Here is a 26,791-nt window from a genome sequence, read left to right as displayed (position 1 = left end):
GACAAGAGTAAAGGAAACAGATTTTGCCTTGGATCAAAACACTCTGAAAGCACTGCAAGTCTGCAGTTTCTCAACATGAACTGTCTTTGTATATGCCAGGGTTATTGTAAGGATCAAATGAGATTACAATCTTAAAGGGATTAGGTTAGCACAGTGGCTGGTACAAAGTAAGCACTACATAAGTGTTATCTATTGCTACTGTTATCAATATAATTTCAAATTTATAATAACAAGTCATTCCTCAATTTACAAATAGTTCAAGGGTATGAATGGTAGTTTCCTAAAGGGGAAAAAAACAAAAAATCATGCTACCAATAGTCATATGAAGCCAAATTTTAGGGAATTGAAAAGCAAAAGAACTAGAAAACTAAAACTAAAAGCAGTATGTATAGAAGATTAATAAAAGTGTGGCAGTAAAAGTCTGGAGAAGAGATAAAGGATGATAATTTGAAGAAATGATAGGAGAAAGTGAAATCCCCCCCCCTTTGTTTTTGTTTTTTAAAGATGGAGTCAACTAGTAGATATATTTTATAGTATTTGATATCAACTGATACAATACAAATGATACCATTTTGTGCTGTAATACCACATTTAGTGGTGTTATTTATGAGTGTCTATCTTTACTTCCTTGTAGGTTGTTTCCTGCTGTACATCTTTTCACTTTATTTTTATTTTTTGCTTTATTCATTCCCATCTTTTCATCAGCCCTACCTCCTCCAAGCAGGCTATGGTTAAGCAAGGATATATTTCTGTATACACACACACACACACACACACACACACACACACTTTTCCTAACCCTACTAATTCTTCTAAATAATTCTCCTCCTCAACTGCTTTGATATTACTTAACCTCCACCCACCTACTCATAGATCCTGTTTTTTTCCCTTTGTTTCCCCTCCCTATTTATTTATTTACAAATTTTGGAGGATACTATACCCTTTATGGGGTGTGTGTGTGTGTGTGTGTGTGTGTGTGTGTGTGTGTGTATCATGTTATCTATTTAACCCAATCCTGATGTAAAGAGGTTTTCTTCCTCTGCACCTCATTTGTTTAACATAATTATTATTTTTGCCTCAATTCTGCCTCATCTTTCCTTTGAGCTACCCTATTACTGATATTAATCTTAACAATAATGTATACATTTTTATGTCAAAAATTTTTTTTTCCATGTTAAGGACCTTGAAATTGATTTTTGATATTGGCTCTTATATAAAAGTTTTCTATTGAGCTCAGATGTGATTGACAGAAAGTCCTGAAAATCTGCAAGTTCAATGAATATCAAATTTTCTAATTCAATATTATGGAGAGCTCAGTTCTACTCTTCAAGGAATCGTTTTCTTCCTTAAGATCCTAGATCTCCTTTTAAAGTTCACTGAGTTTCTTTTCATAAATTTCTTCTTTTTCTTGTTTTTTTGTTTTGTTTTGTTTTGTTTTGTTTTAATTTTTCTTCAATCTCTTCTTTGATTTATAAAGTCTTTTGAAAGTTCTAAAAATTTTTGGGAAACAGGTGACCATTTGAAATTACTCTTTGGGATAGAGGAGACTTTTTACTTCAGTATCTTCTTCTGAAGCCTCTTCCTTCCTCTATTCTATTTAACTATTCTCATAGTAACATTGGAGCTTGCTAGAATAATCCAAGAGTGTGGAGGGTGATGTCTCTGTCCCCAGGTCTCTTTAGTTCTCCCCCTACCTCCAAGGTCTAAGAACTGAACCCCCTGTAAGTGTTCATAGCTGGCAGCCATGTCACCTCACCAGGAATGTGCAGGTCTCTTCTTGCCCAGGGCTTCATCTAGGCAGCACAGCAGAGGTTCTCTGGGGCTCAGGCTGAGGCTGCCTCCCAACCCACTTCCGCCCAGGGCTTTGACATTTGCTATTTCATCAGAGGTACAGAGAGATATTAATGCTTCACAAGGGCCAAACTTCCATTTTAAGATCTTTCTACTGATCGTTTCCATTTATCCAAGGAAGATCAATGTTCTGCCCCAACTCTTGTTTATTTTTACTGCTTTAAATGTTAGCCCCAAGGAGCCTTTTTTGCCTTGTTTGTGGGGGAAATCTGAAAAACTTGGAATTTTCTGACTCCCTCTGTCATCTTCCCAGGATTCTCCAACTTATTATTTTTAAAAGTACAAAGTTTTGCCTACTTTTTGTATTTATTAGTGTGACAAAATGAGATTTTCCAGTTGACTCAAATAAGCATTGCTAAGATTAAGCCATTATTTCCCACCACAAAATGAGTTATTAGAATTTTTAAAAACATTATTAAAAACTAACATCTTTCATTTTGATGACACTGCAGAGAGTGAAAATTAAAGTGGTATCCAAGTAACTTACAACAATTCAATAAATTAATCATTTACAATTCAAATTATCATTGTGTGGTCCCAATAATATTTCCTCCTTTCTTTAGACTATATGATACATAGTGTAAAGAACACTACCCTAAAAATCAAGAGATAAGCTCTAGACATGCCAAGTGGCTCTATGATTCCAATGTATTCCATGTGTCAATTTCTAATGAATTAAAGAAAAAAGCATTTTTCTAAGCAAATACTATGTGCAAAGTACTATGCTAAATACTAATGATACTGACAAAAATGCTAAAGAGTACCTACTCCCAAGAAACTCAAACTAAATGAAGAAAATATAAAGCTCAACTGTAAGGCATATGAAAAGGCTTGAAAGTTATAAGGACGGAGAGATGGAGTTAGGATGGCAAAGTTCAGAAATCATTAGGTAACATAAGTGACAAACTAAATGTGAAAAAAGTAAGTTATGACAATATGACAAAGTGTTTATTCATGGAAAAGAGTGTATATCTAGGCCTAGATTTGTCTTTGTATGGCAAATCTGTAATTCTATTGTAACAACAGAGAAATGTTGAAAGGCATATTTTTATGTGAATAATAGCCTATTAGATACACATAAATCCATTGTGCAACCACAAAATTTTTTTTGTTGTTGTAGATATACTCCTATTATTTAAATACGTCTTTGATTCTTATGAAATCTTATTCCAACTTTCTGATGATCCTATTCCCAAAAGAGGTTATTATGTTTATGATGGCTAAATCACCTTTAACTATTACAGAGTTTCTCTACGCTACATTTCTGACAGTGGTTTTTTTTTTGAAATGCAATGTAAGAAATTACAAAAACCCACCAAAAAAAAAAAAAAAATACAGATAACATATTTGTCATTAGTAATTGGCATGTGATAAAAGGAACAAGATTAATTGACTGAGAAAGCTAAATTATGTAAACCTTCAATCTATCTCATTTTGAATGCATATTTTGTTTAAAATAATGAGAAAAATCTTAGAAATACCTTTTTCTTCGTCAATCTGCATTGAGAGTTTTTTTTAAGAACTTTTTCCTCCTCTGTACATCTGGATATGATTTAAAATGTAGCTGGATACATAGGAAATAATGTTTCTTTGCATAACATAAAATAGGCACAGCTGCAGTTTGTTCCTGTACATTTATTCTGGTACTTCTCTATGGTAGCTCTAATGAAGTTGGTACTTTCCTAAAAACAAAAATCAGTGCTATTTGTTTTACTTTCCTGTAGTATTCACTCCTGGTAAAGCATGACTTCCTTTAACACAAAGAAAAAATGACCAACAAAACCTAAAAATTGATAGTTTAGAAACTCTCCTAGAGTTTCAAGATATATTTTTAGCATTATCAATGAATATGTTCAAATGGAATTGATGATATTCATTTATAAATATGGATCAGAGGAGGAAAAAAAAACATAGTTAAACATATGCCCTAATCTCTATAATAGCAGATGGTCTATTACTAGCTCTTAATGTCTCCAGCTGATTTTGTATATCTGAACATATCTGGCATGCACAGTTTAATTCTTTGTGACTCATATTTATTCTAAATCCTTTTTTTGTGTAACCGTCTAGAAAAAGTGTTATTATGTACTTCAATAATTCAAACCTATAGCTAACAATTTACGTGCAAATGTTTGGGAAGTATGTGAGTAAATTTTTATGGAACTTTAGAATTGATACTACTTTTGAAATTTTAAAAACAAAACCTCAAATATTTCCCATTGTCATTTTTACTAATTAGTGTTTAAGATTTACATGCAATAATGGAAAATTTATATGAACTGATTTAAACTGAAGAAGAAATTAAAAAAAAAAAAAATGCACAATGACTACCAGAGAATGTAAATAGATGTAAATGAGAAACAAAATCTGAACACTTTATTAATTAAGATCATCAAGATGGTCTAAAAAAGAGAAAATGTGCCTCCTTCTCCTCCTTTTTTGCAGAGATGAGGTTATTATGAATACAGAATATTGCATAAGCTATCAGATTCAATTGATGTTGGTTAGTTTTGCTGAACTGATTTTTGTCTTTTATTCTTATTATGGCAATTAGATCTCTGGGTATAAAATGGTTACATATAGAAATAAAGGTGACCAAAAAAAAAAAAAAAAGAGAGCGCAATAATTTTTTCTCTAAAATCACATGATATGCAAACAAGTATTTTGTTATACTGGCCACTTGGTCAGCAAAGATTTCTTGATTCCAAGGTCATATATTCATCAGTCAATCATCAAGTTTCAAGGCTATCATAACAATCCTAAATCAAATGATAATAGATCTAGCGCTGGAAGGGACCTTCAGAGGCCATTTTACTTTCAAAAAAGACCACACAGAACGCATGAAAAGACTTATATAAACTGATATAAAGTGAAGTAAGCAGGGCCAGAAAAAAGAAAGGTAGGATGACTACAATAAAGTAAATGAAAAAAAACATCAAAGACAAAACTGAAATGGAATAATATAAAATTTAAAAATCTTGGTTCCAAAAAAAAGATAAGAGAAAGCATCTCTCTACTTTTTTCTTTCCTCCCCACCCCTAACTCTTTAAAGAAATAGAGGCTATGGGGTGAAGAACTCTGCATATTATGCAAGCTTGAAAACATGGAAATAAAATTCTTCCAATAGCTAATGGAGTGAATGGCTAGATTATTCCACAAAAAAAAAAAAAAAAAAAACCTATATAATATAAATATGTTTTGTTTGCATGACTTTCATTAACTTTCTATAGCTTTTTTCAATTTTGTCCTTTTTTCTATCTGTCCATTTTGAAAAACTCTATTATTAATAAATTGCTTTAAGGAGCAGAGTTAATATCTGTTCAATTGACAGTGCACAGAATAGTATTATGTACATGTTTGTACTTCAATGAAGATGAGTAATCCTTACTTTCTAATTCATTAATTTCTTCTTGTTTATTCTTTTTTAGACCCTCTAAATTCTATATATCTGCTTTCAACAAATTCTGGTAATAAGGTCATTTAACCCAAAAAAGTATCACTAGAACACTGGATCACAATTCACAAATAAGATTTTTGGTCCAGTATTTAAAATTATGAAACAATCACATAATTAAAAAAAACAAAAAAAGAAGACCAACCACATAAAAATTTAAAACACAAATATACTTTTTAAATACTAACCGGTTCCCCTGCTTTGATAAGGGGGTTTGAAGAACTTCACTGCACCATATACATTGACTATAGACCCATGCTTAAGTTGATTCAGAGGTGTGTATGTGTACTTGGGTGTCACACTCTACATAAATAGAAATATAGAACATGTTTTCATATATACATTTAGCAATACAGTAGGTTTTTTTTGTTAATCTGTCATAGTTGGGAAATTAGACATAAGGATATTTTAAGATAAATTAAGTTTAACTATTTTACTTGCCTGACTTTCAAAACTTTCTTTTAACCATTTTTTTTTTAATGAAATACTGCCAATATGCATTCAACAATCTCTGCCTCCAAACTTTGTCCAGGTGAAAGTTTGCCCTCCTTACCTTTGTCTCTAAGAATTTCTGTCATCAGTAACAGCCCCTAGTTATTAGCACTCTAATCTATTGGAAATTACTTCCTATTAGTATGCATACATTTTTATTTACTAAATGTATGCTTGTGTTTAGAGTAGCATAGAAGCTCCCTGAGGACAGGGATTGTTATTTTTTTCTTATTGCATATAAGGGCCTTGAACTGTGTAGAAACTTCTTTATCATTACCATGAATTATGTCCTTTTCTCCCTCCCCATCTACACTCTTCTACCTCATAATTTCCACCCCAAACTGCCTATTCTTCATTCCCTGAATGAATCTAGGGAAGGACTGAAGATCAGTAAGTGCTTTCAGAAAATACAATATGTATATAGTTAAATCAAATAGACTCTATGCCTGAGGGGGAAAATGGTAGTTCCAAGCCTTTGCAAAATGAACTGGGACAAAAACTTCTTCATTTACTTCTAAATTACTCAAGTTTCTAGCTTTTCCCTAAAGCTTCCCTAAAGCTGAAGCTGTTGGATAGTAGATTGCCAGATAAATGGGCATCATAGCACAACTTTAAATACATACTAACTTTGAAAAGCCAATAAAATCAAAGACAATGCAGAATAATAGTTTTTTTTTCTTTCATTTTAAAATGCTTTCATTGACTACTCTTTTCTCTGGGGAAAACTATTCTATTTATCAGGACTTTTCTTTTGTTAAGTTTAAGTTAGATAACAGAAATAGAGAAAGAACTGAAAGGGACTTTAGAGATTATCTAATTAAACTTATTTGTCTGATGGGTTAGGAAATTAAAGCCCACAAAAAGTCACAAAGATGGCTAATGGGAGAGTCTGATTTTCTCCTCTCAATGGGAAGAAGGCTAAGTGACCCTTCCAATGAAATGATCACCTTTATCTTTGTATTAAGTTTTAAACAAACAAAAATGAGAAAAAATTAGATCATAGAATTTAGACCTTGAAGGGCCTTAACAGATAATTTACTCTAACTCCATCACTTTACAGATGAATAACCTTAAGAACTAAGGAACAAAGTGTTGTGTTTAGAGCAGACAGCAATATGAGATAAGACTTGAAACCAGACTTTTGGCTTCTAAATTCAATATTCTTTAGAGTAAAACATATAAATGTTTTCACTAACTTAAGTAAGCAAATATATAATGTTCAAAACTGATGAAAATATATAGGAAAAAATATAAATATATGGAGCATGTAGGAAAAGTATTTTCTAATTTACCATTTAAAAAAACCCTCATGATATTAATGATAGTGTGAAATTTGATACAAAGATGGTCATTTTATATGAATAACTTGAATTTTACAATTTTTGCTTTGCAGAGATGGTTTATATAAAATGTTATATATGCAGAATGATAGTGAACCAGTATTAATAAACCAAAACTGTTTAGTTATTTTTTTACTCATAAAAATTAATGGAAGAATGTGTTTCTTAATTTTAGTGAACTAATTTAAAAATCAAATTATTTATTACATTTGAAGAAAATAGTCATAAAAATTAAACTGTCAAAACTGAATCCAAACTTACCAAACATATAGGTTCCTCAGAAATAACTGTGTCATATTTAACATAAATCTGAAAAATGAATAAAGAGATTTATCTATAGATAATTTTAATATAAAGTTTATCAAAACTATCATTATAGTGAGTCAGTTCATACAATATTAGCCTAAACCAAAAATGGTATAAAATTATGTAATTTTTATGTAAAGCTGTTTTTCAAATCTTACTATTATTCTTTTATTTTTAATGTTCTACACAGTACTGCTCAGGTGGATTGAATTCCTACTTCTGAATCTATTAGAGTGTTACTTCCTCCTTTGTAGGCTTATTGAAAGCATTCTCAGTACAATTTTAGGAGCAAACAGGATAACAGGGATGATATATATCACATACTGCTAACTTCTCATGCACCAATTCATCTTCATCAGAATCATCATCATCAATGGACATTTATTAACACCCATTATGTGCCAGTCAGTGTGCTAAGTTCTAGGGATATAAAAAAAGGTATGGACAAGATGTCAAGGATCTCACATTCTAATTGCTGACAACATGAAAACAACTACTTTATGTAAAGCTTTTTCCAAACCGAGTCAAGAAGCATTAAAACTTTAAAGTAAAAAGATTTTAAAGTCTAATTTTGAAATTTACTAATGTTACTGTTTATCAGTTGATATCCAAATTAGTCTTAAGGAAGTAGATAAGAGGATGAAAGAAAGGATTCAAGGTTTTTAGCAAAACTATCTCCTTTTCCCTCACTGGTGGAATTCATTTTGGAATTTCTAGACTTCTCCATTTGATAAAGGTAAATTATTTACATTCTTATATGGAAGGAAGATACATATTACTCCTAAAAACTTCATTAAGGCAGTAAGGAGGATTCTACATATACAAAGGGCATGAGTATGAGTTGATTATGTTGAGATGATCTCAAAAAAAATTTAGTGTGACAAGGAAAGATAATGCAGAATGTTGCAGATGTGAGAAAACAGGGACACTGATAAGATTGTTGGTGGAATTGTGAATACACCCAGCCATTCTAGAGAACAATTTGGAACTATGCTTAAAAAGTTATCAAACTGTGCATACCCTTTAACCCAGCAGTGTTATTACTGGGCTTATATCCCAAAGAGATATTAAAGAAGGGAAGGGGACCTTGTATGTGCAAGAATGTTTGTGGCAGCCCTCTTCGTAGTGGTCAGAAACTGGAAACTAACTGGATGCCCATCAATTGGAGAATGGCTGAATAAATTGTGGTATATGAATGTTATGGAATATTATTGTTTTGTAAGAAAGGACCAGCAGGATGATTTCAGAAAGGCCTGGAGAGAATTACATGAACTGATGCTGAGCGAAATGAGCAAGACCAGGAGATAATTGTATACTTCAACAACAATATTATATGATGATCAATTCTGATGGATATGACCATTTTCAACAATGACATGAACCAAATCAGTTCCAACAGAACAGTAATGAACTGAACCAGCTACACCCAGAAAAAGAACTCTGGGAGATGACTATGAACCACTATATAGAATTCCCAATCCCTCTAATTTTGTCTACCTGCATTTTGGATTTCCTTCACAGGCTATTTTAAAGTCCGATTCTTTTTGGACAGCAAAACAACCATTTGGACGTGTATACATATATTGTATTTAATTTATACTTTAATATGTTGAACATGTATTGGTCAAACTGCCATCGGCGGGGAGGGAAGGAAAGGAGGGAAAAAAATTAGAACAAAAGGTTTGGCAATTGTCAAATTGGCAATTGTTGTGAAATTACCCATGCATATATCTGGTAAATAAAAACTATTAAAAAAAATAGTGAGAAAGAGGGATGGCTTTGGAAGGAGGAAGAGAAAAGTAGAATGGGGAAATTTTCCTCACATAAAAAAGGCTTTTATAGTGGAGGGGAAGTTGGAGGAAAGAAGGGCAACAATTGAACCTCATTTTGAGTTAAGGGAGAATGAAAAAAGGCAGAACAGATTAAGGGAGGCAGTAGTCAGAAGCAACAAAGGCTTCTGAGGAAGAACAGAATAAAAAGAGAAAAAGAAAGATAAACAGAAGAAAACATGATGGAAGAAAATATAGTTAATAATTATAACTATGAATGTGAATGGGATGAATTTACCTATTAGATAGAAGTCAATAGCAAAATGGAATTAGAAACCACAATGCAACAATATGTTGCTAAAAGGCAATACACTTGAAAAAGCCACATAGAGTTAAAATAAGGGGCTGAAGCAGAATCTGTTATGCTTCAGCTGAAGAAAAAAGTGTAGCATTAGTACTCATGATCTCAGAAAAGCAAAAAAGATCTAACTGTTCGAGTGAAGAGAAGGTAAAAACTTTAAGAGTTGACAATAGAATATATATGTGGGATGAGTGTGATGAGGAACTGAGGATGATGTCAAGGCTGTGAAATGAGATGACAGGAGCATGGCATGGTGGTGCCCTTAATAGTAAAATGGAAATTCAATCTTAGGGAAAAATAATGAATTCAGTTTTGGACTTACTGAATTTAAAATGTCTATGGGATATTTACTTTCAGATTCCAAAAAGCAACTGCTAATGCAAGAGTGTAACCTAGGAGAAAGATTATGGCTGGATATACATATCTGTGAACCATCTATATAGAGATGAAAACTTGAAATCACCAACTGAGAAAACAAGGAGGGAGCCAGGAAAAAGTCTTTGAAACACCTCTACTTACTGAAAGACAGAAGAGAGATCAGATAAAGAGAAAAACCAGGAAAGAACATTGTTATTAAAACTTTTCCTGTCTCTAGTATTCACTAGGAAAACATTAACATTATGCTTAATCTGTCTTCTCATCCTGGAAGATCTCTGCCCACGTTGTCCCTTCATCTCAATAGTAAGTTCCAGATTAAGGAGGACTAAGAAAAAACCAGGAGATCTGAAAATCATTGAGACCACTGGAGAAAATGGGGGAGACATAATGGATAGAAATTTAGATAATGAAAAACAAACTATATCAATGAAATTTCTTTTAAGTGATATCATTGGTGTTGCCTTTGAAAAAAAAGAGCACTTTAAGCTGATGAAGACAGAAGTCAGACTGCAGAGGAAAAGAGGAAAGAATAGAAAAGGAATAATAACATCATGTTTAAAATGCATCCTTGAGGAGTTTAGCTGATCAGAGGAAAGAACAGCCAGCAAGCAATGGTAGGATCAAGGAAGAAAGAAGCAAAAGAAAAGGAATCAGTAAAGAGGGAGAGACTAAAATTTAGAGAAGGGAATGAGGAAGACAGAAGTAACAATTTGCCAGATAAGATGGGAAGGGACAGGCTCAAAGGTACATGTGATAGAGAGGTTTTAGAAATGACAATAGGAAAGAAAGAATATTTTTGACTCCTTTATCATGACCAATGAGTCAAGGAGTCTGAATGAAAGTATAATTAAAATTAGAAAAGATAGCCAAGAACTGAGTTTTGCATCAGGATCAAACCCTGTCTCACTGTTAATCTCTCATTCTCTTCCAAATCGCCTGGACCTTATTGCTAGATAGAAATGCCCCTTTTCAAAATCAAAGACCTCTCATTTACAAACCTAATGTTTTCTCAATCATTATTCTTAAATATAGTTATACTGATAATCTCGTTATAAATAAAACTGGAAGACAACAAATGAAAGGACAGCTACCATAAAATTTTAAATTCACTCTGATCTCATCCTAATCACTCAAAATTTTTAAATTTCCATAATGCAAGCAAAAAAAAAAAATTTGTAAAAAGCTTAGAACATATGATTGGATGTGGCAATTCTATTTCTATTCAATGCTGTTTTGTTAATTACTAAATATAACATAAGCAAAGCAGAAAATGTGTATACTCACATAAGCAGTAGATTCATCTGGAGACATTTTCAATTGCAAGCAATTCGTATTATGTTCACTTGAAGAGGAAGTCTCCTCCAAAACAAATCCAGTCACTACAATAATGTCCTATTGGTGGAGTGTAAAGTAGGGGAAAAAAGAGTAATTTCTAAAAAAAGAAACATACATATTTCTCAAAAAAAATTAAAAAATAAATAAAAATAAACCAACCCTACCATTTGAATGAGTAATGATTTCATATAAATTCTTTACTTTAAAAAAAGATCCCCCACCCCCAAAAGAAAACAGCACATACTTATCTATATCAGTCATTTTTACAAACAATAGCTGATGTGTTCATGTGCTTATTTGATGACATATGACTCTAAGAAATAAAAATTTTCCCTTGGCAACAAAAGAGAAAAGAATTAAAAAAAAAAAAAAAAAACAAAAAAAAAACCACTGGGAAAAATGTTTTCAATAACATTTTTAAGTAAAAAAGAATTTTAGTTTAGTTGAAAGACTACTGGATTTGGAGTCTGAAGAACAGCTCAAATTGAAGTTTTGCAGTTGTGTCACCTTAATCAAGTCACTCAACTTGCTAAAGAACCAGGTTCTCAGTTTATCATTAAAATAAAAGTATAGTTGAGATAACTTCTAAAGTGTCATGTAGCTTTAAATTTCATGATTCTTAAGAAAGTAACATGTAATTGTCATTATCATTGTTAGCATAACCACCTGAGATTTAGTGCTAATAAGTTACCAACTTTCTCTTCTAAAGGTTTCAACTTCTCTATCCACAATTAAATTTGTTATTTTTTTTAATACTGATTTAAGAACATGTTAAAAACTTACTAAAGTACTAAAAACTCATGAAAGTTTTAGTTATAGAACTGGGAGAGGGGCAGGGAGGAACAGGGAATAGTAAAACAAAAAGTCTCAATCTGAATATCTTTGTGTGAATGAAAAATAAAATGAATAGTTAATTAGATTACAAAACACTATTAGGAATTTCACATTACATTTAAAAACAAACTTTCCCTTGAAAAAGGCAAAAGAAGTACATTAGTGAATCAATATTATTATAAAATTAATTATTATGAATTAATGCCAAAATATTAGGAAATATAAAAGTTTAGAATTCACATACTAACTCTGAGGCTTAATTTTTTTATCTCAGAAACTCACAGAATTTAGAGCTGAAAGAGACCTTAAGGATTATATTAATTCAATGCATCATTATCTAGGTGACAAAATTAAGATATATAGTAATTCTCCCTGAAACAAAACTTTGGAACTGAAACAAAAGTGGCTGGAGTACAGGAGAAAAGAGAGAAAAAGAGAGGGAAAAAAGGAAGAGAGAGAAAGTGAGAGCGAGAGAGCTAGAGAGATTCTAAAAAAAAAAAAAAAAGAAAACTCACAAGTTTTAAACATCCAATTAAACACCAAAAAAGGATCCAAACAGAACATATACACACACACATTTACTACATCACTTTTTGTTGTAATAAAGAACTGTAAAGAAATGGGTGCTACCAACAAGAGAAAAGGTAAACAAATTATGATATATGAAAAAAAGACTATTATCATATCATATGAAATGATGAAAGGAAAAAGAAATCTGGAAAGGCTAGAAGGAAGTTAACAAATCCAGAAGAACAAAATATACAATTACATTGTAATGAGAAATAATTTTAACAGATTTAAGAACTAGGATAAATGAAATGCTCAACTCCAACTCCAAAGGAATGATAAGGAAATACGACATTCTGATTTTGGGTGACAGATTCAAGATTACCAAATGAAACATATTTTTGGAATGACAAATGGATACATTTGTTTTCCTTGATTATGCCTGTTAGAAAGATTACAGTTTTGGCTTTTTGGGATTTTTTGTTTTTTTGGAATGGAGTTGACTTAGGGAGGAGTAGAGAACTACCTAATAATGCTGTCTCCCCAAAATGAGGAAGGAAAAAAAAAAAGATATTTAATGAAGTTTATTTTAATATTTAGAATAGAAGGAAGCTCAGAAGAAAAGAGTCAAGCAGAACTTTTTTGAAAGGAATGTACTTTTATTATTATATTATTGTTTTGGAATATTATTGTTTTAATAATTTTAAATATTTTTAAATTTTAATTTTAAAATTTTTCTATATAATGAAGAATCACATTTATCTTTTTCTGCTCTGCATAAGAAAAAGTTAAGTTCTCCAACATCATTAAATTCACAATAAATTTAAACATGTTTAAATTCAGTAATTATTCAAATACAACAAATAAAAAAACTTCCTTCTAGGATGATTTCTGATTCTAAAGGTTTCAAATATAAGTCTAAGATACCAGGAATACATATGTGTACATGTGCATGTTTATGTATGTGTGTGTTTTCCTAATTTAAATGATTTATTCCTATATGAGTGCAGCTAGATTGTGAGGGGGATAAAGTGCCAGGCCTGCAATCAGGGAGACTCATCTTCCTGAGTTCAAATTTGGTCTCAGATACTAACTAGCTATGTGACCCTGTGTAGGTAACTTAACCCTATTTTTTAATGTGGAGAAAGAAATGGCCAACTACTTCAGTATCTTTGCCAAGAAAATCCTAAATAGAGTCACGGAAAGTTGTACATGTCTGAAACAACTGAATAACCTCTTGGTGGAAAACTGTGAGGCTACAGAGAAAATAGATTCCTTAAACCTTCTGATAATATAATTCATACTAAATAGTCTAATAAGATTCTGATTCAGCCCTAAATCAGTTTAATCCAGAGTGAAGACAAAATAAATTGTGCCTTTTATTCCCCTGACCTGTTCATCCCATTCTTATTACAAAAAGAAAAGAGAAAAGAAAGAAATTAAAGAAAAAAAGGGGGGGGGAGGTACTAAATCTCTCTCTACTTGCCACTATTATCATCCTTAGTTATGTGACAAGTATTAATTAACTAGTACACTTCTATTCTATTTTAATAACTACCTGTTCAAAGTCTATTTAAATATAAGAGCATTTTTCCACATGTCACCTTTAGGTGAAATATTAATGTGAAGTATTTTACAGTTGTTTTGCTGATTTTATAAATTTCCTACAATTACAGTATATTGCATTTTCAGATGATTTTAACTAAATGTAAAAAAGGGAGGGAAATTGGAATGAATGAATATATTTATTGAATACTTTCATAATACCTTAAAGACTCTAAAGGATCTTTTTCTAATCTTTGCATATTAATTTCAAGTAATTTGAAGAATCCTAAAAAAGGAAGTGTCTCAATAAATCCCTCAATCACCATAAAAGACATTCAATCTTAAAAGTTCAGCGAATGAAGGGGATGAAAAAAAAAAAGTTGAAAGTAAAAGCTATTTGAGTAAGAAAGAGTAAAAAACTATATTTTCTAGTACAAAATCAGGTTTTAAAAAAAATTAATTTAAAATTTAGCAAATAGCAAATACAATGAGCATTTACATTTTATATATACCTTACATATCAGGTCTACAAATTGAGCTCTATTATATGAAATGTGCTTTTCTTGTGCTCTTTTAATAAGTTTTTAAAATCTTTTATTTTTTTTAATTATCAAAATTTCCTCCAATGTCTCTCAGAGCACCATTGCAGAAAACAAAGTTAATTAAAGACCAAAAAAATATATAATAATAAAATAACCTATCTCACAAATACATCAAAAATCTGAAAACATGTGCAATGTACTATAGTCATGGACCTCCCACTTCTGCAAATTTTGAGGTAAGGACATTCTTTCATATTTTTTCCCAGCAGAGTTTATAATTTTGCAACATTAACATGTTTTTTTTTTTTTGTTTTTTGTTTTTTTTGGATTGTTCAATTTGTAATATTGTGGTCAATGAAAAGTTTCTCTGACTCTGGTTATTTTTCTCAATATCAGTTCTTACAGACCTTTCCATTCGTCTCTGAAATTCATCATATTCATTATTTCCTATGGCACTGAAATATTCCATCACACAGTGATTCTTTTATTTATTTTCCTCTTCTATTTGTTTTACAGGTACTTTTTAATTTTTTTCCAAGTTTTCACTTAATGATTTTTTCTTCTTATATTAAGGTAAGTATGTATCTGATCTAAATTCAGGTTTTCCTAATTGCAAGTCCAGAATTCTATTCACTGTGACACATACCTACTTACATATTTTAAGACAATTATAGAAGAAAAACAGAGAAAAATAGAAAACTATACAAAGGACAATCAGAAACAACAAAATTGGGGAAAAAATTAATTACTAAAGATATGGTGGAAGAGATTTTCTTAACCAAACAGTAGATAGAAGTAATTATAAAAGAAAATAGATGATTTTGCTTCCACGAAAATGAAAAGCTTTACAAACAAAATTAATTCAATTAGGAAAAAAGAAGCTATCAAATGGGAGGAAAATTGTATCAACTCCCTCCTATGAAAGTTGAGTATCCAAAACATGGAAACAATACAGATATGTATTGAGAGAGAGAGAGAGAGAGAGAGAGAGAGAGAGAGAGAGAGAGAGAGAGAGAGAGAGAGAGAGAGATGTGTTCCTGTAAATGAAAATGTAAATATTAATAAAGATATAAATATAAAACCAAAAGCCATTCCCTGATAAGTGGTCAACTACAAGAATAACTATCATTACTGACTACATTGAAATATCTTTGTATTTTTATGAAAATAATTTTGACCTTTTGGTCCCTTGAAAAGAGACTCAGGGATCTCCCGGAATTGAAAGGCTACACTGAAAACCGCAGGTAACAGAAAGAAAACAGCAAAGTCCAAAAGCCCTGGACCCAAATATCCTGCTCCACCACAGTGTGGCTATATGAACCTTGTTCAAATCACTTTGTGTCTCAAGGTACCAAGCAACTTACAATCAGTAAATTGAAGAGAAATTGTTCATCTACAGTGGTACATAAAAGTTCCTCATGAGGAGTTTCCCATACCAATGAAATAAAAGGTCAACTTTAAAAAAGTGTTTTGTTTTGTTTTTTTAATTACAGAAGCAGAAAAATTATAGCAGTAATTAACTTTATTGGCAACCACACGAACAAAAAACAAAAAGAAAAACCTTATAGCTGAATAGATGGCCAAAAATGGCTATTTTTTTTTTAGATATTTATTTCTAAATAAAAAAAATAAACATTTCTTACCCCTTGGTGCACAACTTTTGCACACTGCTCAGCTAAATTTCCAAAGAATAATATATTGATTGTGTTGATTTCTGGATGAAATTTCTCTCTCTCTGAGGAAAAAGGACAAAAAGTACACATTGCCATAAAATATTTTTCACACACACACAAAAAAAAATTTAAAAAAACCTAAAATTATACAAAATCCTCATTGAAATGAAATTATGACTTGCAATTAAAATGTTTAGTTTCTAATGCTTAGAACATTGAATAATAATTTAGAAAATACGTATTATCAATAACAATAATATGTAATTTCTTATTAATCATTGATGATAAATATCATCACAAATTTCAACTTAATCTTTTACTTAATTTCTAAAGGATCAAAAATTTAAAATCCTAACAACATTTCTAGTATTTATCTTCTTTCAAATTATCTTCAATAGATATTTCATAAACTACAAATTTTCTTTAAGCAAATCATTGTTCAATTTGGTCTTTTACAATAGTTCACAACAAAAAAATTCATTTTTTCTTGAATACTAATCAAAATGTCCTTATATTTATTTAATGTAGTTTTGTCATTGTTTTGCATGTCCTGAATAAAAAACATTTTTTTTTACTCAAAATTTTTAATACCAAGGTCTAGTATTACTAATATAATAGAATCACACTACTCTTTTCTTTCCAAAATTTTGCTTGTTAAAAGAAATGAAAATAATAACCCTTAAAAAACTTTTTGCCAACAATATGCAAAAGGCATATGCAAATTGTTTTATATAATACATTTTATATGTGTATATGTGTGCATATGTATGCATACACATAAAAGATTTTCCTACTTAAATATAATGTATGTCATACTTTACCACAGGTGAAGTAAAATTTCCTTTCTCTCCATTGTACATGTATCAGTTCAAAATCGTCTTCCAAGAACCTTTCCCTTGATGAACTATAATTGAACTGTAACCACTCATCTACTGACAATATTTTGCTTGGACTACATTAGTTTATATTTACTCATTCAGCACTTTGTAAATATTCACACTGTAATTAGATTCTAGACTCTCTGATTATTATAGCTCTTTGAAATATCACTTTAAGATTTGTCACTCAGCTTACATAAATTATCTTATTTAATTCTCACAACAACCCAGGGATACAGATGCTATTATTCCCATTTCAAAACAAGAACTCCTAGGCTGGGTGAGATTAAATAACTCAGGTCACAGAGTTACTAAGGAGAGCTCTGAAATACTTAGGTGCACTCAAGTACAGCATTCCATCCATTATGCCATGAAAGCACCTAATAATTCAGAAACTAGTTCATATTCTAATATGTCTTCCCACAACATCAGGTGTAGTGATTTGTTTCTATTAGATGCTCAATGAATATTTATCAAATGAATGAATGTTGTCTCTATTAGCTTAGATTCTTTGAAGACTGTAAATTTATCTTGGCAGCTGAGAGATGAATGTATTGTAACTGAATGAAGCTTGAGGATGAGTGAGAGAACAGTTAGAATGCTATTGCAAAAGAACAGTGAGAAGTGATAAAAGAATAAAACTAGTTGTGGCTATGTGAAGAGAAAAATGATACAGAAAAAAACTCTTTATGAAGGCAGAAATGACCTCACTTCCCAAAGTAGTCCATTCCACTCTTGAACAACTCTCCAATGCTTAGGACAATTTTACTGACATTAAATATACATCCCTTGTAGCTTCTACTCTTTGCTCCTATTTCTGTCATGAAGTCAAAAAGAACAAATCTAATCCCTATTGCATAGAGCAGTTCATGTAATCCATGAGCAGTCATCTAGCATGTCTGAGTTTTCTGTGTAATGCAAAGTGAACATCTCCAAATTTTTCACATAAATCAGAATGTACAAAATATGTTTGGATGAAAGCAAACGGTTTTGTGGTTGAGTAGTAGGAAAAATGCTGAAAAGGTGATATGGGATTAAATTGTGAAGAATACTGAATAACTGGGTGAAGAATTTTAATATAAGCAAAGGTTTCCTTCCAAATGGATGACTGTTATAGGTGAACTGCTGTTCTTATATTACGTACCTTGTAATATTATCTTCAAAAAGGCTGTTCCATCTCCAAGCTGAGTTAAAGAGTAGATAAGTGAAACTGTCCCCTGAAAATTTAAAAACAAAAAAGGGAGAGGGCAATTAATCAACATTTGAAAGACACTGGGAAACTGCATTTCAATTTCAACAAAGATCTGCAGGCATTATGCTGAGTCCAAAAGTAATTCTGATGGAATAAAAACTGAGGATCTTATCTAGAAAAATACCTATGCCCTATAAATGTCGAGATACTCTAGTAACCTACCCTTTCATGACAATTCAATAAAGGCCAGGATATAAGTATTCCTAAGATCTTCAGCCAAAAAAAAAAAATAATAAAAATAAAGGCACAACTGCACATCATTCAAGTGGGGTCTGTTTTTCAGCAGATTTAATAACTGTTATAAAGCCTGAAATACTCAGGTTCATATACTCCTTTTACAAATAAATTTCCTCCTTCAAACACTCACTTAATTCAATTTGGTAAGCATTTATTATGCTTACTTATAAGCTTACTATGTACAAGACACTATACTTAGGGGTAAGATACAAAGGCAAAAACTAAATTTTCATAGTTAATACAGGAAAACAATATGCATACTAATAAATACCAGTATACCATAAATGTAAATATGATGGAATTCTAGAGGATCATGGGGAGACTAACAACAAAAAAGGTCAAGAAAAGACATCTGAAAAAAGTGTTATTTCATCTAAGCCAGAAATTCCAAGAGGTGAAAGTTAAAAAGAAAAGCAAGAAGTGCATAGAGGACAGAAAACTTATGCAAAGAGTTATTATCCCAAAGCCTGGGATGTAATGTCCATATAAAGTTCAACACAGACCACTTTAGCAGAACAAAGAGTAAATGAAGGGTACTAAAGGTGAAATCAATATGCAGAGAAAAGCTGGAGCATGATTATGGATGGATTTAGGGAGCTAGCAAAGCTGCTTAAGCAGGATGGTAATAGAGCCAGAGTCATGCTTTGATAGCAATTAGGCAACTCTGTCCAAAATAGATAGGAGAGTAAAGCAGGGACACCAATTAAAAGCTATCTCAATAATTGGTCTATTTTATGTAAACTGTGTGTCTTATCCAAAATCTAGTTATGGTGTTACACATCCAATGACCAATTGTAAAATTTTTGTTGAATTGAAATGGCCAGAACTAAATTTTTTAATTACCCTACTTTTTTCTACTTATAGAAGGACTAAGGAAAACACATAATATACAAAGCTTTCCAGTTGATCTTTCTTTGTTTTAAAGACAACCCTGCAGAATTCAAATTACATTTTCACATTAATAAATGTTGTAAGTGCTGACTAGGTTCCTAATGTAACATATGAATAACTAAAAGCCCAATCACACTAAAAATCGGGTAATAGTGTATATAAAAATAGGATATATATATATTTATATATACATAGGTAGATAGATAGATAGATATAAATGTATATATCTATCTATATACATAGAAAGATAGATAGATAGATATGTTTAATCTAATATTTGAGGACCAGCATGATGAACTATATAGGAGACTAAGTGAATAGATGAAAATCCTGAAGTGAATTTTGGGGACTCTATAAAACTTTAGAAAATAAGAGTACTGTTTCTTTAACACATCTACTTATTTTAACTTTAAAACTTGCGTTTTTCTTCTTTTTGGAATATTACCAATGTATTGTCAGTCAGGATTAATCATTTTCTGACACAAATGGAAACTAAACGAAGTTTTTCTAAAATATTGGGAAAGCATTAAGAAGACAGTATGAAAATATATGTAGATGAGATTGCTTTAAAAGGAAAACTTATAAAAGCATCCTCATATATGCTAAATATTGTATACCACTTCATATTGTTAATTATCAGCCAAGTTTCAGTTTTTGAGTGAGAGATAGGGGAGTAGAAGGAGCTGGTGATAGCCAATCATTTGTATGAATAAGTTATACATATGCCACTACTCATAAATCAAGAAATGTCTGTTTCAAATGCCAATTCTGAACACATTTGGTATGGTTTTTAACTAAATACAGTCTTACGAAGATGAATCACTACAGCAATGGATTTAGTTGGTCCTGTGTTTTCAGAGGTTAGGCTAAGTCTGGATTCGGGAAAAAACTACCAAATTGCATAAAGACTTCAAGTTTGAGCCTGGTGATAAATTATGTTTCCCTTGTATGAAGAGTAATCTAAAAAAAGTTCAAAAGGACCCATCATTATTAGATTGGTACAGAGGAAATGTGTCACTCTTAGCAATGATGGAAAATAATTATAAATCATCGGGGGTTGTTAGCTGTTAGGTAGAGAAAAATATCATGTATCTTCAATATAATGAAATGCTCATTAAAGTTATTCTAAAAAATATTTTTGAAAAAAAAAAGAAATTAACTTATTACTTTATGAAACTTGCTACCTTTGAGACTGTGCTACTTTATTTATCAAATCACTACATTTTAAAACTGTGGTCCCACAAGTAAAAAGTACAATTAACTTTTTTTCATTTATGTAAACCATTCTCAAACACTTAGTAGCTATGTGACCCTGGGCAAGTCACTTATTCCTGTTTGCCTCAGTTTCTTCATCTGAATGAATCAGAAAAAGAAAAAGTAATCCATTATCTTTGCCAAGAAAATCCTAAATGAGATTAGGAAGAGTCTGACAAGACTGATTATCCATTATTATTTGATTAAATGACTTAATTAGCCAGAAATTGCCCTGAAATAAGATATATATAATGTCTGCTGTCACAAAAGTAAAGTACTTTATTCAGTAAGTAAAAATGTTAATTTTACTACATAGATCACAAATACTTCATTCAGTAAACATTAATGTTAATCTTGTATTAATTCCATGACTTTAGGTAGAAAAGATATTCAAAAAGATAAAAATCCAATGAATATTTCTAAAAAAAAATCTATAAAATTAAATTTTAATAGTACATTCATATAATATGGCTAAGATTCAGAAAATGAAATGAATCAGTTAAAAATAAAATAAATCTGAGTAACACATTTTTTCATCTTTTTTCCAATATAGTATTTTACTATAAGCCAGGAACATCATTAAATTGTTAATAAGTAGCTATATCATCAAGGATTAGTAGATTCATGGATCTTTTAATATTAAAAGACAAACATGAGAACAATAGATACTTACTATGATTTAAAAATATAAGATAAAGTATATGATTTAACATCAAACTATGTTTTTTTTATTTCTTTTGATATGCATATCTTAATTTGAAACAAGCAGTATACCAATTAAGAAAATACCACTAAATGTGAATCAATATATTTTGAAAGTCTGATTATGCCTTAATCACTGGAATACTATACTATAAATCTTTGCTGAAAAGTAGACATGAAATTAACACATTTTTAGGTAACAATTACAGGTTACTGAAGAAAAGATTAAGATATTCTACGCTTGTGAATAACAATTCCCATTTAACATTATGCTCAAATAAAAGGAGCATATATTATAAAATAAAGTGGGGGAAAAGGGTAAATTACAAAAACTACAATTGGAGCAGTGAATAGGCTGAACTACTATGGAAAATAATTTGGAATTATACTAAAAAAATCACTACCTCTGACTCAGCAATGCATATGTATTATGCATTACTATGCATATATACTATAGTCAAATGCAGGAAAATACATTTTTTTGTAGTAGCAAGCAACTGAAATGAAGTTGGGTGCCAATAAACTAGGGGGTGTTAAAACAAAGTGTGGTTTATGAAAATAATAAAACATGATTATGCTATAAAAAAAAAAAAAGACAGATATAAAGAATTCAAGGAAACGTGTAAAGAGTGGGATGAATACAGAGCACAGCAAAACTAGGAGGATAATTCAAACAATGACTTCAACATAAAGGAAAAAACTTCTCAGTACATCTATGTTCCTATTAGTATTACCTATAGTCTATAATATACCTACAGTCTATTTAGTATTACCTATTTTTTTGTATACATAATAACCAAAGATTAAAATATCTAAAGATTTTGTCAAAACATGGTAGCTGAAACTGTGAAGGACATTAAACATTACAACAAGACAAATATAATAACTAAATGACTAACAAGGTTAGGATTTGGAAGAATAATGAGGAAAAAAGTAATAAAGATTCAAACAGCAATGTGTATTGTCAGGTGACTCAGATTGTTTCAGCCCTTTGTCCAGGGCTAATGAAATTTCATTAAAATTTGACAAATATAATTAAGGAATACACAGAACTAGAATGTTGCTCCTTAGGGGCAGGGGTAGTAATTTGTATCCCATATGTCTAAAAAATTTTAAGTGTTTAATTAATTCTAGTTGCTGATTTGTCTGAATTAAGGCTTCTCCCATCCCCCAACTTTGAAAGGAAAAGTAAAATAATCAAGTGAATGTGAAAAGAAACCAGATAATAGGGAAAACCTGTGGGATTAAATATTATATATTATCTTCTGTTGGGTATATGATTGAAACAACACCCCCTACCCGCAAACATTATACATATTAACATACTTTTTTTTTTTTTTGAGGAAAAGGAATTTTGAATTATTTAAACTCCTTACCTGAATAAATTTGTTTGAATAATCACAACCTAGTCGTAGAGTTCTTAAATCTACTTCTTCTAAGTGGCTTGGTAATTGCACTTCAGGCACTCCATTGACTTCCTTTATTAGGTGAACTGGCATATTTGTATTTAAAACCAACTCCAATTAGAATACTTCTTGATTGATAGTATTTTTCTGGGAGCACAAAAATCACCATTAGACCTAAATAAACGGTCACATAACAATTCCCAAGTTTGGCAACTACTACAAACTTAACAAAAGATAAAACTACAAATTGGGATTCTAAGACTGATTTTCCTGTCAAGCTTGCTCAGTTCCATCTCCTTTACATACACGTGTCCCCTTGTACTTTTCCCCGTCAATTACATTGTTTAGGACTGCATTGTAGCATAAACTTTTTATTATTTTTTTTCCTAAATCGACAACAGGTCCCTTCAATGCAATAAGTACAAAAAACATCTTCTTCATAATAACCATTTTGCAACAGGGTTTTTGAGGTTTACAATGTTTTAAATAAAATCCTTTTAAAATCATAATACTGAAAAGCAAGCTCTGTTTTATTTTATAGTGGAGGAAACTAACATCCCTCATCTTTTAAGTCCTGGGTTCTATAAATCCCGCCTTCCAAAAGATGCTCAGTTACAATTAGTGCCTTTCCTCTGGGAAGATCACTTCCGATTTCATCTTTCCCAATAGCTTGCTTTTGTACATAGCTGCTTGCATTTTGTGTCCACAATTAGAACGTGACCTCCCTGTGGGCAGGAACTTATTTTTTTATCTTTTTTCATAGTATTCTTTCCTCCTAGCAACTCCTGACTCGTAGTTTGAGCTTAACAAACGTAGACTGACTAGTTGACCAAAAACAAACAAACTATGGCGCGAAGATCCCAGCTGTGTGGCCTCGGATCATTCCACTTTGCCTCCGAACCTTTATTTTGCTCGTCGGTAAAGTGGCGAGAGGACGGGATCCTAGTCCCCCAACCTCAGGGGGGAGGTGTCCTATTCCAAAGCTGAGTACTAATAGAAATGGTCACAGTGAAAGAGATGCTGCTCTTAATAAGTGTAAGGGATAACTTCCGCCAACTAAGTCGGCGCCCAAACCACCAAAACTGCAATGGCTATGCTCTTAGGAGACTACTCGTCCACCTCAAGTTGTCCTAAATAGCCTCTGGGTCCACTTGTTTTCCTCCGTCCAGAGTCCAATTCTGACCCACGGTGGCCCTCACGCAGGAGAGGAGCTGCTACTTAGTCAGGAACGCGAGTTAACTCACCCGCGCTGCGACCCACAAACTCCGGAATTGCGGAAGACGCTACGCTACGTTACGTCGGTAAATTCGTTCTGCTCATGCGTCGCAGCCGGCACTTGCGCATTGATGATATGACGCTATTTCCTGCTTCCCCTTTTCTGGCAAGTCTCTCTGAAAAATTTTTTTTTGCTCTGTTACCCGCCTTGACGACGAAAAAGTGAGATTTCTTGAAACTTTGGTTTGCTGTGGATTTCGTATCTCTGAGCTTATGCACTATCCGGTCGTCTGGGTGGAAAACACCTTGGAGGTCATTTACTCCACTCCTACGGCGAAGGGTTAATAAGTGAGATCAACTACTTCATTCCACATCCTTTTTTTTTTTTTCTCTCTCTCTCTCTCTCTCTCTCTCTCTCTCTCTCTCTCTCTCTCTCTCTCTCTCTCTCTCTCTCTCTCTCTCTCTCTCTCTCTCTCTCTCTCTCTCTCTCTCGCTCTCTCTCTCTCTCTCTCTCTCTCTCTCTCTCTCTCTCTCTCTCTCTCTCTCTCTCTCTCTCTCTCCAAAGAAATGATTGGCTCCTTTTATGAGGAAATTGAGGCAAACAAACGGCTCGCCGACTCTTCAGGGAAGGTGAATCACACCCCACACTTCCTTAGCAGCCCCTGATCTTTCTATTGAGTTCATCAAATCCCTATTAGGGCCGTGCTCCAGAGGAGAAAAGAGTCACTTGAACTTTTTAAGTATTGCATATATTTTGAAAAGAGTTAAGGATTGAGTGCTATATACAGGAATGTAAAAGGCAAATAGATTTTACCCTCATTAAATATGTATTTTCATAGAAACTCTCACACAGAAACTTGGTATTTTAGGAGATTTTTGAGTTTGGGAAATCTGGAAGATATTAAGTGGAGACATCAGGAAGTTGATTGACATATCCTTCCAAAAACAGTGGCAGTGTTGACTACTGTACTTATGATGTGATTCTTCAAAAAAGAAAACCTATGAAGTCAAAACTGTAATCTTTTACTCTTGTGGCAGACTTTTAAGGTATATTCTGTGATGAACTCAGATTTTAAATTGCTAACTTGCAAGAACCACATAGCACTTTTTTTTTTATATTTCTCTTGATGCATTGCATATGACCAGTAAATATATGTTTGAATAAATGAGTTTTGAGTTCTAGAGTTTTGTTTGAGTTTGCTTTTCATTGTTCTGATATAAATTAGCTTGTGAGCATCATCACATAAGAAATCAATGTGACAAGTACTAATGAGATTTCATGGCAAGTCCTAATAAGATCTCTTAGGAACAAGTTATAAAACTATGGAAAGTCCATTTCAAACACAGCAAGTCCCACCAACTTCAGCAGCTTAGGATCAGCAGTAGAAATTTGCATAAGTTTGTGTCCATATTCTGTTCTCCTATTTGAATGTTAGGTTTGCTGAGGACCAGAGATAATGGTTTTTACCTTCCTCTGAGTTTGGCTTTGGCTTCTTTCATCAATAAGTATACCTTCACAGTCATATCTTCCTCAACCATAGCAATTTCCTGAGTGAGCTGAAATCTTTGTAAACAGCTTTTTTTATTTGAAGTTAATTCCTCAGTTGGCTATTCCAAAATTTCATTTCATGCTAGAGCTTAAGGTATTCCACTTTTATGAGGTGCTGTTATTTAACCTACTTGTTAAATATCATTCTATGAAGTATAGTGGGATCAAAATAAATTTATCATTCTCTACTCAAGAAAATTATAATCTAGACAAGTAGCAAAACAAAACTTGAAAATGATAATTACATTAACATAATACTTTAATGTTTGCAAAGCTCTTTACACATTGTCCTTACCCTTGTTCTCACAATTTTCTGAGGCAGGAGCTATGTTTACTCCCCATTATGAGGGACTGAAACTTCAAAAGTAACTTGCATAGTCATGCAGCTACTAAGTATCTGATGTAAGATTGAACTGAGGTCTTTGCAGTTCCAATGCTTCACCTATCACCTAGTTTAATATTATTATCCAATCTGAGCTTAAAATTACCAAACTTTCTATATAATAAACTGTGAAATGTGAAATGCATGTGTTAAATTTAATAGCATTTGGGAAAAGGCAAATACCAGTATATACAATCCGAATTTATTTTCTAGTCAAAAATATAAATAAATTATTGAATACTTTTTTTATATAACATCGTATTTACATGGGAGAAATACCCTTTGCAATAATTTTAAACACTAACTGAAGTATAGAAAATTATTTTAGCTTTTTATTGTTTTTATTTTTAAATTTATTAAAATTATTTATTTTAGCTATTTAGCCTAGCTAAAGAAGCCATAATTACAGTTCAATCACTATATAAACAAATTAACTTGATCAGAAGACTGTCAAGCTGTCACAACAGGGAGTGGGCAAGATTGTATTTAGATCATTGTAAATCTGTCACCACACCATTGATGGAAAAAAAAGAACTCAGTTTTGTGCTATTTAACATTTTCATCAATGCCTTGAATGAAGGAATAGATGACATGCTTATCAAATTTGTGGATGACATAAAGCTGGCAAGAATAGCTAA

General features: G+C 31.7%; 1 protein-coding gene across 3 annotated transcripts in view; it reads right to left on the bottom strand.

Annotated features, from left to right (window-relative positions):
* POT1 (protection of telomeres 1) overlaps window positions 1-24,377 on the bottom strand; it is a 76,772-nt gene extending 52,395 nt beyond the window's left edge. Inside the window, exons 1-7 of one of the 3 annotated variants that reach the window (XM_074268054.1) lie at window positions 24,252-24,377; window positions 22,978-23,154; window positions 18,410-18,482; window positions 16,358-16,449; window positions 11,236-11,343; window positions 7,399-7,446; window positions 5,494-5,608 (exon numbers count right to left, since the gene is read on the bottom strand). In XM_074268054.1, coding sequence (XP_074124155.1) covers window positions 5,494-5,608; window positions 7,399-7,446; window positions 11,236-11,343; window positions 16,358-16,449; window positions 18,410-18,482; window positions 22,978-23,100 — 559 coding nt within the window. In that variant the 5' untranslated portion in view covers window positions 23,101-23,154; window positions 24,252-24,377. Of the gene's footprint in view, window positions 1-3,332; window positions 3,442-5,493; window positions 5,609-7,398; window positions 7,447-11,235; window positions 11,344-16,357; window positions 16,450-18,409; window positions 18,483-22,977; window positions 23,155-24,126 lie in introns of those variants that run through there. The other 2 variants (XM_074268053.1, XM_074268056.1) reach the window with 2 other exon arrangements.
* Between the last annotated feature and the right edge of the window lie 2,414 nt (window positions 24,378-26,791).

Source organism: Sminthopsis crassicaudata, chromosome 5 (genome assembly GCF_048593235.1).
Source record: "Sminthopsis crassicaudata isolate SCR6 chromosome 5, ASM4859323v1, whole genome shotgun sequence".
NCBI lineage: Eukaryota > Metazoa > Chordata > Mammalia > Dasyuromorphia > Dasyuridae > Sminthopsis > Sminthopsis crassicaudata.
This window is presented reverse-complemented; position numbering and strand designations above follow the sequence as displayed.